The sequence below is a fragment of the Aedes albopictus genome, chromosome 2 (genome assembly GCF_035046485.1).
Source record: "Aedes albopictus strain Foshan chromosome 2, AalbF5, whole genome shotgun sequence".
In the NCBI taxonomy this organism is placed as follows: Eukaryota; Metazoa; Arthropoda; class Insecta; order Diptera; family Culicidae; genus Aedes; species Aedes albopictus.
The window spans coordinates 399,824,635-399,839,184 of record NC_085137.1 but is presented as its reverse complement, the minus strand read 5'-3'; the positions used below and the strand labels follow the sequence as shown (position 1 = coordinate 399,839,184).

At 39.9% G+C, this 14,550-nt stretch overlaps 1 protein-coding gene across 10 annotated transcripts in view; it reads right to left on the bottom strand.

Annotated features, from left to right (window-relative positions):
* Positions 1–14,550, bottom strand: part of LOC109405151 (uncharacterized) — an 80,407-nt gene that overhangs the window by 17,095 nt on the left and 48,762 nt on the right. For 9 of the 10 annotated variants that reach the window (XM_062853272.1, XM_062853273.1, XM_062853271.1 and 6 more), the window contains 4 exons: positions 14,166–14,503; positions 13,903–14,096; positions 3,327–3,493; positions 3,198–3,260 (listed from right to left, as the gene is read on the bottom strand). In XM_062853272.1, the coding sequence (XP_062709256.1) occupies positions 3,198–3,260; positions 3,327–3,493; positions 13,903–14,096; positions 14,166–14,455 (714 nt within the window). In that variant the 5' untranslated portion in view covers positions 14,456–14,503. Of the gene's footprint in view, positions 1–3,197; positions 3,261–3,326; positions 3,494–3,575; positions 4,375–13,902; positions 14,097–14,165; positions 14,504–14,550 lie in introns of those variants that run through there. The other variant, XM_062853280.1, reaches the window with a different exon arrangement.

Sequence of the window (14,550 nt, the reverse complement as noted above, 5' to 3'; positions counted from 1 at the left end):
GTTGACCGGGCGAGCGCCACATACTAAAAAAACTGGCTTTGATCGAAGCCCCCCCCCCTTTGTTACCAACAATTAAATCAAGTTGACGCTCTTTTCGCGTATTTATAGCAATTTTCTGGATTTTTTATACATCCTCTAGATGTAATTTTACATTACTTGTTGGTGATCAAAATGCTTATTCTTCATTCAAAAATGTATCTTTCTTATGTTTGAAGAATTTATTTTTGAGTGTACATTTTTTGAGCTAAAATGTTATTTGAATGTTGATTTTTCCAGAACTGCTCCACTAAGGAGTTCCTAGAAAGGCTTCAGGAGTTCATTCTAAAATACCTCCAGGAATTCGTACAAGAACTCAATCAGACATTCTTCTTGAAATTCATGTTTCCGGGAATCAGTAGTCGTGCATGAATTTCTCTGGGAGTTTCCCCAAACATTCATCCAGAAGTTCTGGAGAGAGCAGGGATTCGTTTGGTTGTTTCTCCAGTATTCGCGCTAGGAATTCCTTATGAAGTCCCTCTGAGAATTCCATCGGCATTTTTTCTAATATTTTTTTTCTTGGAGGTCTGTTATGAATTCTAGTGAGTTTCTACATACATTCCTAGGGAAGTTCCTCTAGAAATTCTATTACGAGATTTCTTCTAGGAAATCCTTCGAGGATACCCCTAGGTACTCAACCTTTGACCGAGGATGGAGAACGGCAACCACAAGCCGTGTATAATGGAGATATATTGTTGATTCAGTTTTATCTTGAATTTGATGTTATACTAATGAATGAAAATGACCCCAGTGAGCTGCAAAACGGTGAGTCGATAAGGAGAGCATCCAACATAGTAATGATGAGATTCTCCCAGGAGCTTCTTCTATGTTTTCTTCAGCAGTTCCTTCCGGGATTCCTCCTGGAATTCCATTTGGAATACTTTCTAAAATACCCCAGGAATTCTTACTGGGATTTCTACAAGAATTCTTTCCAGGATTACTCTAGAAACTCCTTCCGGAATTTTCCAGAGTTTGTTTCCGGAATTTCTCCAAGTGGAGGGTTGTTCCAGGAGCTCTGAGATTCCTCCAGGAATTCGTCCCATGATTCCTACAGAAATTTCTTCTAAGATTCATCCAGAACTTCCCTCGGCGATTTCTCCAGAAGTTTCTTTTGGGATTCTCCCAGGAATTCCAGTTTAATCTGGGATTCCTCAGGGGTTAATGCAGAATTACCTCAGAGGTTCTCTCTGGAATTCTTCCAGCAGTTTCTTCAGAAATATATAAAGAGGTTCTATATTGGATTCATCCAGGAACTTTCTTCTGGAATTCCTCTAGGAATTTTTATTCCAAGATTCCTCCAGGAGTATCGGGAATCTTCCAGGTTTTATTCCTGAGGTTCCTACAGGAATTATTTCCGAGGTTCTTACAGAAACTTTTCCGAGATCTCCCCAGGAGTTCCTTCTGACATTTCTTTCTAAATGTCTTCAAAGATTCCTTTAGAAGTTTCATAGGGAATTCCACAAGGAGTTCTTTCCAGGGATCGCACATTTGAGGATTAGGCCTTCTGAGATTACTCCAGGACCTCTTTGCATTCGGAGCTCTTTCTGGGATTCCTTCAGCTCTGAGATTGATCAGGGGTTCCATCTGGGATTCCTCAATGACTTCCTTCTGTCATTTCTCTAGAAGTTTCTTCTGGGACACCCCAAGTAGTTCCTTCCGGGAATTCCCCTTTTAAGGATTCCTTCTTTTGAGATTCCTTGAGGAGTTCTTTCAGGGATTCCTTCTGAAGTTCCTAGAAACACCTCGAAACTCTTGAAGAAATCCCGAAAATCCTGGAGGAATCCCAGGAGCAATATCAGAAAGAATTCCTGTAGGAAGCAGGTGCAAGTTCGGCACAAGTTCCTGGATGAATCTTGAGAGGGATTCTTGGAAGAATCTCAGAATGAATTCCTGTAGGAATCTCGGAACGAAATCGTGGAGGAATCTCGGAACGAATTCGTGGAGGAATATGAAAAAAAAATCCTGGAGAAATCCTGAAACTTCCGGATGAATTTCAGAGGAAATTCTGGAAGAGATTTCAGAAAGAATCTCTGGAGATCGTGCTGTTGTATTTTGTACAAGACGTTGCAAAAATCTCGCTTTTTGTATTCAGTATTAGCGTAGTGCTGGCGGAGGTGCTCAACCGCACGAGTTACGGAAGGTAAAGGGTCCCAGATATAGTTCCCTGAAGAATCCCGTAAAGAATTCATTGAGGAATTTCAGAAATTTATGGAGGACTCTCAGAACAAACTCCAGGAAGAATCTCTTAGCTCCTGAAGAAATTCTGGCAGGAATCTCAATAGGAATCTCGGAAGGGTTCCTATATGAGTCCCTGAAATAACAACTGCATGAATCACAGATGAAACTTCTTTAGGAATCTCAGGAGAAACTCCTGGAAGAATCCCGTAAAAAGCACCCTGAGCAATCCTGGAAGACATTGCTGGGAAACCCGAGAAAGGAACTCCTAGAGGAATCATAGGAAGAAAGCCTGGGGAATTCCTGAAGGTATTCGTAGAGAAACCCCGGAAGGAATATCTTGAGGAATCTCAGAAGGAGCTCCAAGTCACCTCCGCGTAAGGCAAACAATAGCGCGACTGTCAGTATGGCATGATTCAAATTCAAAAAGTCATCAAGCCAGACCCAACGATACCTTCCTTAGTAACAAACACTGCTTCCTGGAGGCTTTAGTGGAGTCGCAGTAGAAAATGTGGTCCTTCCGTCCTTCACATAACAAAGGTTGGTACTCCTTTCCTCTTTCAACCTGGCTGCAAGGACGTGGCCGGAGTCATTATTGTAGCGTTAAACAGAATCTTTGAAGCGTGCACAGTGAGAGTAGGTGAAAGGTAGGGGAAAGGTAGGCAATTTCTTGGGCAGTTTAGGGACAACCTCCAATAAACCGTATATTATATTGAAAAGGAGCAATTTTATAAAAGTTTCGTATATGAAATTCAACTTTGGGATACCATTTTGAGTTAATTCAGTGATTTTGAACCTGATTAATTCCAAGTAACATTTTGATGACCAACTAGTCTTGTGGAGGTTTTTATAACCGTCATAAAACCTAATATCTTTTATTTTAGTTCTATGATAGTTATGACAACCTCTTCTAGACTATTTGACTTAACAATATTACTTGGGATGTTACCCCGATGATCAATGATACTCCGTTTTGCAGTACTTACCAAATAACTATAGCGATTCCGTCGTCTAGCCAGGCTCATTATACAAATTCCGGTCACCATCAGCTAAAATATACAATTGTTTAATTAGGTACCACAAAGATCCTAAATCTGAAGGCTACAGATACATACCAGCGTAGCGGGAACAAATGTTGGTACCGTTTCAAAGTATCCAACCGTGCTGGTGTAGGACCTAAGGAGGAAATAGATTCCCAGGAACAGGATTCCCAATAGACAGGATATGCCTCCACATATCAGGCACCAGATGACGTATTTCCGTACTCCGGAGGTCGTTGGGGCTATTGAGAGGAGAAGAAATAATGAGAAAGGGCTTCATTAGAAACTAATTCGTGGAATTTGTAGCTAGAGTTGTGTATTAACCCGCAGTGGCTGATGGGGGACGGGGTGGCTCCACCGGGGGTGGTGCCCACGTACAGGTCGGCACACTGTACTGCACCACTTGCATGAACGGATATCCGTGCATTATGATTTTGTCGTATGACAATAAATAGTGTTGTATACTCTTCTTGACGATAAAGGTACTAGCTCTAAATTGTGAATACAGTTTACAGTATTCAGCCCAAAACACAATCTCTTCTATAACACCACCACACCCTTCCGCTACATATCACTTCCTTGTCAATCACAGCAAGGGAGGGATTCACAACATCAACTAAGCGTACTAATCTATAATGTATCCTATTGTTTTGTGTTGTACTATCTATTTGCTAATTTGTCATTTTTATTGTCCTTTCGCATGGCATCCAATCGATTGGCGCACTCATAAACTCCCCCAAAACTGTTCTGCTTAACAATCTTCCACGGGTTCTAACAGGACGAAGGTCCTGATTCCATCATTCGACATTTTTTTCTTCGAGTTTTTCACTCACGCCTACGCTCCCGCACTTGAGCTCATTATACAATCGCTCCAATCAATTCTCTATTAAAGGATGCAATCCTTTCACCACCTGGATTTCAAGTAAATTCATTAGAAGAAAACTTTCAATACTCCGAATAGTGAAGAAACAGAAAACGTCACTCGAATCGGAAACGATTCCTCAAAATTGCTATCCTTTCGATCCCTCCAAAAGAATCTTTTTCCTCTTTCGAGGATGCACTTCTCAACTGAGATAAAATACACTCCAGCAGCAGCAGCAGTACCCAGAAGTGTTTGCTGGGGCTGTGTGAGTTTGTATAAATATTGTCTGACAGGTTGCATTATCCTTACGGGCGACTTCATAAGGATATCGCACGCAACCAAGCTTTGATGTGACGGTATTTCGTTTTTATAGCGCCCCGAGATTCGGGTGCCAAATTTATGCGCAGACGCGTGTCAAAATCAGTGCTACTCGAGGGGTGAACTTGGTTAACTCGCGTTTATCGCAACAGGATATAGTGGATGATACGGAAAGGGGTTTGAACTGAGATAATTATCCTGATTGGATGCTGTGCAGCACGAGTTTTCAATTTGATATGGTTGTTTTTTATTGAATTAAAAGGATGTAGAGCAGAGTGCGCGCATAATTGAAATGCACTTTTTAGTCGGAATATTGATCCCCAACAACTACCTGGTGATAGTCAGATTGCTTCAAAAACCCACCGACATCAACAATGTACGGAACCAACGTCCGCATTGGCTCAACTTTGAGCAATTCAAACTGATGCCGAAATTTAGCATATGGGTCATTCCACACCAAGTGTACACACCGCGTGTTATCGACCATCACGGATTTTGACCAAATTTTGTTGGAATGTTTGTTTAAATGGAGGAAGAAAAAATCCAAATTTTGGTGCCGATCGGATCACCCCTCGGCCCGTGGCAGCACCCCTCGTCTTTGCCAATACAAGAAAAATCAAAGTTTTCCCTTCCTTTTCTTAATTTATAGCTTTGAAACTATAACATATACACATTTGTGACCTTCGGCTTTTTTGAAGAAAATTGTTGGAGGAATCCAGGAAAAATATTATTTTTATGATACAGTGTTGCCAAATTTGTTATTTTTCAGTTTTAAAATTTAAAATCGATTTTTCGTCGAATGAGTATATTTTGATTTCATCGTGTTTATCAGACATTTTCCAGTCGAAAAAGCTTAACTCCCCGAGGTCTTTTTGGCCGTTCCAGAGATACAGCGTTTTTAAGCTTGAAACCCGTTTTTCTCTAATACATAAAATAAGTCCAATTTACAAGTTTCGCTAAGAAACTTGGGCTTGGGTAACTTGGGCTGATTTAGCCAAGGAGAATAGAAATAAATAAATAAATAAATAAATACATTGCTAAAGTTTAAAATTTATGTATTATAACCCTTATTTCAATTGAAATTCTACTTATGTAAACATTAAGGTTGATGAAAGTGTTGCCAGACATTTTAATTTTATTGTGAAAATCTACATGAGAACTTTTGTATCAAATCAAATTATCAAATCAAATTATCAAAGTTGCACGAATCACTGTGTTGTACAATAACGTCAACAGAAGGCGCTAGTGTGAGACGTCAAACGCATAGAAAAAACGATGCGCGTGGCTCTGGTTGTGAAAGGCACAACTATGAAAATTTAAAATGATCGTTAAAAGCGTGGTCCATGTAAATTTTGCAAGTGTTACGTCTGTTTGTCTGTGCATTTAATAAGGGCAGTGGTAAATTCAAATATTCACTGAAATTTATTCATGGTTCAGAATTACGCAAATTGATTCGGACTGTTCTTGATGTATTTTTAGGATTTTTAGCTTTTCAGTCCGATTGTAAGGTCAAAAACAACCTTACGTTTTCATACTCCGACGCTTCGTATCGGATCTTGAGAAAGATCCCATACGGATCGAAACGTTGGAGTAAGAGACCATAAGGTTGTTTTTGATCTCACAATCGGACTGAAAAGCCAAAAAATCCTAAAAATAAGTTCAGCATTACGAAAAACCATTCTGGATGACATGTTATGCCTTAACGTACAAGTTTCTATTCATTTTGTTTCTGTTTATCCATTGTTTTGAACTTGTACGGGGAAAAGAAAGTTCCCAAAAGTGAGTTCAGTTAACTTCATTAACTCGCATACAGACAGAGTACTTTGAGTAGAAGTTCTTTTTACCCAACCGCCAGTTCAAATTACTCAAGGATGCAAAAATAGCTCAAAAGTTAGTTTGAATGTAAAAGTTTCACGAGAAGTATTTTGGAGTTCCCGTAGAGTTGCATTGTTTCGCACATGGTCCTTTTTCCAAGCAAAGGAATAGATGGCACAAGGTGTAATTATCCTGGCACCTAAACAACATTAAGATTGGTTAAAAATGAGTAAGTGACATAGTATTGATAGTTGAGTAATTTGAACTGGCTGTTGGGTAAAAAGAACTTCTACTCTAAGTACTCTGTCTGTATAATACGAGGTAATAAAGTTAACTGAACTCACTTTTGGGAACTTTCCTTTCCCCGTACAAGTTAAAAACAAGTTCAAAACAATGGATAAACAGAAAAACAATGAATAGCAACTTGTACGTTAAGGCATAACATGTCATCCAGAATGGTTTTTCGTAATGCTGAACTTATTTTCGAGATTTATTGACTTTTTCAGTCCGATTGTGAGATCAAAAACAACCTTATGTTCTCTTACTCCAACGTTTCGATCCATTTCGAAGCGTCGGAGTATGAGAACATATGGTTGTTTTTGATCTCACAATCGGACTGAAAAGCTAAAAATCCTAAAAATACACCAAGAACAGTCGGAATCAATTTGCATAATTCTGAACCATGAATAAATTTCAGTGAACATTTGAATTTACCACTGCCCTTATTGAAGGTTTGTTCGAAGCATAAAAAATTGCACATCAAACGAATACTATCAAGGTTCAGTGTTGCCAATAGCAATAAAATTTTAAAAAAGGAATTTATGATTCTTGCTTGATAATTTCATTTGATACAAAAGTTCTCATGTAGGTTTACACAATAAAATTAAAATGTCTGGCAACACTTTCGTCAACCTTAATGTTTACATACGTAGAATTTCAATTGAAATAAGGATTATAATACATAAATTTTAAACTTTAGCAATTTATTGTTATCCATTCTGATAAATCCATAATTGATAAACTGGCAACACTGTCATATTATTATTTTTACATAGTTTTCTATTCTCCTTGGTCTAAATCAGCCCAAAACACCTTTAAATTGCATTGAATAATGGTTTCTTAGCGAAACTTGTAAACTGGACTTATTTTATGTATTAGAGAAAAACGATTTTCAAGCTTAAAAACGCTGTATCTCTGGAACGGCCAAAAAGACCTCGGGGAGTTAAGCTTTTTCGACTGGAAAATGTCTGATAAACACGATGGATTCAAAATTTTTTAAATCAAAATATACTCATTCGACGAAAAATCGATTTTAAATTTTAAAACTGAAAAATAACATATTTGGCAACACTGTATCAAAAAAATAATATTTTTCCTGGATTTCTCCAACAATTTTCTTCAAAAATGCCGAAGGTCACAAATGTGTATATGTTATAGTTTCAAAGCTATAAATTAAGAAAAGGAAGGGAAAACTTTGATTTTTCTTGTATTGGCAAAGACGAGGGGTGCTGCCACGGGCCGCGGGGTGATCCGATCGGCACCAAAATTTGGATTTTTTCTTCCTCCATTTAAACAAACATTCCAACAAAATTTGGTCAAAATCCGTGATGGTCGATAACACGTTTCCACTTTTTCTCGATCACTTCATATGGAATAACCCATATGCCGATATCCCTTTCGTGACGGAGCGCAAAAAAAATGTTACCTCAATGGCTCTCCAGAACTCTAAGATTTCCCAACAAAACAACAATTATTTTACCTCATTTGAAAGAACTACTCCTTATCTTTCAATTTCTTGGTTTGACAACCTAGAAAAATCGGAAATAAAAATTATGCAACAGACAAAACTTTTTCGTGTTTTACGGTTTTTGTTCACTTTTTGTTTACCTTGTTGTGATAAATCTCACAGGCAACGTAAACAAAAGTTTGTTTACACAAACGAGTATAAGTGATGGCTGAATTATTGAAACAGTTTACATTACATAAAACGAAGTCTAAACAGATGAAAAATATATGCAAAACTGCTAGCGCTCAACAGCACAATTGTGCTGGTTCGTCACGAAAGGGATATGTGGTACCTCGAGGCAACATTATATAAGTTTCCATTTTTTTCGCTTACGAAACATATTTCATCAAATATATATATAAATTTCCAAGTCGACTGAACTGAAAATGAACCCTGATTTTTTTTCAAAAATTAATCGTTGTGTAACAATTTGTCATTTTTTGAAGTTTATTTTTATGGCTTACCTTTAATTAAACATTAGTCAGCAGCATCGGAAGAAGTGAAAACCATATAACCTTCCTTTTGCATCACGTTGGGAACAGCTCGCTGGCGTAGTGTACGGTTTGGGTCAAAAATGACCCCAATGTCAAAGAAGGGTTAAATATAGGCCTTTTCATGTGACAGTTCCGTGCATGCATTTGTTTACAAAGCTTGAACAACAGATGCTAACAAGAAAGTGTCATCTTCATAGAAGAACTGTCAAACGCCCGAAAAATCAGCTGATTTAAGACGTCAAATGAAAAGGCCCATTGTGAGTGTTTTCTCAGGTCTTTTGACAGGTGTAACATGAGCAAAAGGAGAACGACAACAAAGTCGGCAAACTAGAAGCTACGTTTCGTCTTTATCTTGTTTTTGTTTATCTGTTTTTTTTTTATAGAATGAGAAAATCTGCTGATCCAAGAGGTGGTTCCTCAGGTTATGTGGGGATCGAACCACTAAAAACTCGTTCTCTCTTTTTTACCTTCGCGGTACGCTCGTTAGGTATGACTTCGAGAAGGGGAGGACTGTACATGAGTACTCTCTATCCCTTTCGTGACGAACCAGCACAATGACCTTCTCACCATACTAAAATTCAGCTCATTACTACAAATCTAGTACTTCACCGATCTGTCCTAGGGGCTGTCCATAAACCACGTGGTCAATGGGGGGGGGGGGGGGGGTTTCGGCCAATGACCATTTTGTATGGACAAATAAAAAATTTTGTATGGACTAATGACCACGCGGGGGGGGGGGTTTGAAAAGTCCAAAAAAATGACCACGTGGTTTATGGACAGCCCCCTATTGTGCTGTTGAGCGGTAACAGGTTTGCATATTTTTTTCATCTGTTTAAACTTTGTTGTGATGTAAACTGTTTCCATAATTCAGCCATTACTTATACTTGTATGTGTGTAAACAAATTTTTGTTTACGTTGCCTGTGAGATTTACCACAACAAGGTAAACAAAAAGTGGACAAAAACCGTAAAATATAAAAAAGTTTCATCTGTCGCATATTTTTTATTTCCGATTTATCTAGATAGTCAAAGCTAGAAATCGAAAGACAAAGAGTAATTCTTTCAAATGAGAAAGAAATCATTGTTGTTTTCTTGGGAAATCCAAGAGTTCTGGAAAGCCAAAGTTGAGTTTTTTGTATGGAAATTTCACTTATTCTGCTCCGTCCCGAAAGGGCTATTGGTAAGCGTTCATTCAGCTACCACCTTAAGTTGTCCTCTCTCCCCTGAAAGCTTGGGTCCTGGCTGGCTAGTATAAGTATAAGTAAGCGTGGGCATTAGGCAGCGGCTTATTTTTCAAAAGTTGTTGAAACCTGAAATTCGTAGGCTCTTTTGGATTTAAACCACGTAAAAAGGGAAACTTCTGAGTTTGAGCCAAAAATATTGAGATTTAGAGGCGGCGCAGTCGCCTCAAAGTTGAATTTTCGAGTAATAAAAAGGTGTTTCCACTTCAAGTGTCATAACTTTCTCAATTTTCAACTGATTTTCAATCTTTTTTTATGAATCTCACAAATGAAATTTCGAATAAACTTGTAGAACATTATTTTTTTCCAAAGTCACGTAAAATATGAGTTTTAAAGATCTATTTTTTTTTCTTCTCTTTACAAAAAACAACTTTGGGACCCGATAACTTTTTAACCGCTTGACCGATTTCAAATCTTTTGGCGTGCTTTTGTAGATATTTCTGTTGCCTATCTTTGTGCTGAACAAACTATTCGAAAGTATTCATTTTTATTATACTTTTCATCAAAAACTGCCAAAACATGCATTAAAACTTCATTTTTTTTCATGTAAAATTGGAGTATAGGACGATTGTTTGCAAGTTTTTACTCCAAACCAAATACTAAGCATCATATTTAGAAATATGGAACACAGTGTAGGACTTTTTTGTTTCAAAATTTTTTTTTCTCGTATTTTGATCATGAAAATATTTTTAATTAGGAACATTCTAAAAATTGATGTTTAAGGCTAAAGGCTTCAATATGATTGTTTAGAAAATTTTTTTCACTTTAAACCCGAAATTAAACCCGAATCAAACCATTGAAATTTTGCCGAAATTTTCATTTTTCTTTGTGAAAAGAAGAAAAAAATAAAGTAAATCTTTGAAAACTCATATTTTACGTGACTTTGGAAAAAATAATGTTCTACAAGTTTATTCGAAATTTCATTTGTGAGAGATTCATAAAAAAAAGATTGAAAATCAGTTGAAAATTGAGAAAGTTATGACACTTGAAGTGGAAACACCTTTTTATTACTCGAAAATTCAACTTTGAGGCGACTGCGCCACCTCTAAATCTCAATATTTTTGGCTCAAACTCAGAGGTTTCTCCTTTTACGTCATTGGTTCAACAAGAAGAGTTTACGAATTTCAGGTTTCAACAACTTTTGAAAAATAAGCCGCAGCCTAGTGGGCATTCAAAGAGCACATGCTCCGTGGTCTCATCGCAGTCTGCGCATTGTGGACATGCGGGGGAACCTGCATGTCCGAATATGTGCAGATTCCACTTAAAGCACCTGGCCGTCTCGGCCGTTTCGGTTACGGCCTCAATAGCGTCCACCGTCGATCGACCTTTCCAAAAGCCAAACTGGTTATCAGAGAGCCCAGAGTCATCTGGTTTCTCGGTATAGACCATCAGCCTCGACAAAATAATCCGTTCCAAGTCCAACAGTTTCCCGACGGTGTCCAGATGACAGATAGGTCTATATGTTGACGGGTCACCGAGTGGCTTCCCGTGTTTGGACAATAGAACCAATCTTTGCCTTTTCCACTTCTCCGGAAATTCGCCTCTGCCCAGGCATATCTGCAAAGCCATTCTGAACATATCAGAACATTAAATAAAAAAGAAAATCGCGTTAAGTACTGTTCCTTTGAATTCCACTAAGAATTTGCATCCTTTGACAGATACGTATTTCGACCTCAACTGTAAGCCTTACAGCCTTACCCAATTGGGCCAAATTTGTGCTCAAAATTGCGATATCTCCACTGGTTTCTGAGATATTTGAGAAAAATATCATATTTTGGTATCTAATTCAAAAAATACCGAATTACGACATTTTTTACAAATATCTCAGAAACCAGTAGAGATATCGCAATTTTGAGCACAAATTTGGCCCAATTGGGTTCTAGAATCACCGATTTAGTTTAGAAATGTTATGTTTGAAAATAAAATTTGAAATGTTTTTTTGAAAGTTTGTTCTAGAAAAAATTTCACTTGAACCCTTTGCGCCACCCCTAAATATTAACCGAAATCGCTCATTTTTGTACAGCTCACTTATTTCGACTAGTAGATCACTTTCCACTTGGGAAATCATATCCCGGAGAGATTTGTTGAAATTAGCCCCACCCTACTGTGCATGTACCCATTGTAGACCCTCCAGTCTCTGCTAGGGTTCAGATCCAAGTTACAGAAAGTCACGTCAACGATAGACGCTGTCATGTTCCGCTGTAGGTAATTTTTTCACCTGCGTTCGCGACGTCCACATTCAGTCTAACCATGGCTTCGAGTAATGCCCAGCCTCTCGCGTTAGTCGATCGGCTGCCCACTCGATCGCCCAGGCACTGAAGTTTCCGCCGATGCTCTTCGCTTGTTAGCGCACCTAGCATTGATGAGAACTGGTCCATCGGCCACCTGGGTAGACTAGAGTAGTACATCCCATTGATTTTCGCTATTCCTCGTGCCATGCCTCGTGCGACCTGGAACTATTTCCTGGATCGGGAAACGACCGGTTGTACAGATCGCCGCTAGCTTGGCCTTAACCGCAACCCGGCTCATATATGCTGAGCGGGCACGCTAACCAAGCAACCTTGATCTTTCCGACTGCAATCGCCTTGTTCGCCTCTCCTATACGGGGAGCTTGATCGTGACGATCTGCGTGCCAGCCGGGCCCTTTCGCATGCGGATCGATGCACTTGGTACATCTACCTCGCACTGCTGTTCAAGTGCGGCTCCGACCTCTTCTGCGTCGGCAGTCACGTTCGGGTTGTTACACTGGAGTATCGCCTCTGCCGTTAGGGCTCTCACCTGCACTTTTTCGCCCAGTACTTCTTGGGCTAGTAGTTTGTAGGAGGTGCCTTTATTGGCCGCCTCCTTCATCAGCAATAGCATCATCTCTCCCGTCCTGGAGCGCCGGATGCTTATTACATCTGCGCCTAGCGGTGAGAGACGTATACGTGCCTGCCTCAGTTTTGAAGACCAGTGCATCGCATCGCTCGCTTTTGCTTCACCTATCTCACACTTTTCCTCTTTCCGACCGTAATCCAAGGGTTCTCTGTCCCTTGGTTCGGTTGGCCACCGTTAGGGTTGGCCTCCTGGGGCCTGGTTTCCCTGCGGTGGACCGTGTCTCCTTGCTCGTATCAGCCGCACTTCTCTCTTTGACCAGGAGATCATACTACTTCTTGGCCAGATTCAGCGATTTGCGGAGCTTCCGCCCGCTCGTGTAGCCGATCTGCTCGTCCAGTTGTTCGGCAACTACCAACATCTTTGGTAGCCCGCTCCTGTTGCCGCTATCCCTCACTGCAAATGAAGTAGTCGCCAATGATTCTGGTGGATATCTATGCAAAAAGGGAGACCCGAGTGTTGGCCCATGCCTTTTTGAGGACTGGGCTCAGAGCCGCATCAGCGCTAATCAGGAGCGTTCATCTGAATCAACATCCACCCAGTTAGTCAGGAACGTACTTTAAGGGGTCTTCAGTTAGCCTCGTGGTTAAGGATATGGAACGTCAATCCGGAGACGGCGGGTTTGATTCCCATTCTGGTCGTTATCTCTTTTGGTTCTATAGTTATGAGCGTTTTTCTTCAAAAATCAAAAGGTGATATTACGGGTTCGGGCAAAGATTGAAAATATCTTTTTTCAGCATTCAAAAGAAAAAAACATTGAAAAAAAAAATAGAGAGGTGTTATTTCTGTAACTCAAGAAAAAATAGTTCTTCGCGTATGAAAATTCTTTGATCACTTCGATGAGAAATTTAAATTAAAAAAGAAAAAGCAAAAAAACTGTTTTGACAAAATTTGGAGAATTTTCCGACAGTTTTCACAGGGTGGCGCTAGAACAAATTGTTTTATTGCTCTATTTTTTTTTATTTCAAATTTCTCATCAAAGTTGTCAAAGGACCACTTTTAGAGCTCTCAAAAACGCACATTTTCGTGCAAGGAGAATGTTGCTACACCATTCCGATCAAAACATATTGATGATTTTTCAGGAGGGGAGAGTTCGGGCAAAGACTACGGTCCATACAAATTTAAAAATTTGTGTATGAACGAAAGACCACGCGGAGGGGTTCGAAATCTCCCAAATAATGACCACGTGGTTTATGGACAGCCCCATATTTAGATAGATAAATGCAAGTTCCTGAAAAACTTTTAGTGTGCATGTTCACTCACCACTCTCGGCACGTTGCAGGGTTCGCGTTCGAGGGGCAGGCCGCGGCGGCAGCGGTGGCCCCCGATCGTCCTCCGAAATTTCCTCCTCCAGTTTGTTGTTCCCGCTGTCGCTGTAGATCTCTATGTGGTTGGTATATTTCCTCTCGTTGTCGAACCGAGCCGGAGAGTTCAGTCTCGAGTTATTTGGATTGGATCTGCGTTTCGAAAAAATATCGTGGCGTTAGATCGCATGTTGTTTTAGCACGTTCCGCACCAATACTTACAGGGCAATTTTCTTACTATCTAAATTAATATCTAACACACTAGGCGTATTCTCGTCGCAGGACCCGGGCACGCTGGAGCCCTGCATCGGGGGATGTTTGGTGTTATCACATGAGCTGGAACTAGATGGCATGTAGCGATGGTGGTGCTGCAAGACGGCAATGCTGTTGTCGCTGTTGTAGTCGTCCGCCTCGGCACTGGTGATGTTGTAGGCCGGATCATGGTGCTGGTGGTAGCGACTCATGACCCGGTGGTGCTGCTGGGGCGAGTCCAGGTTCGACTGTATCGTCATGGTTGCCCGAGTGGTCTACGCACGATCATTCATCGGTACGAAGGATATCTGGGGAAAAGAATGGGAGAGGGCGAGAAACGGTATAAGTATGGCTG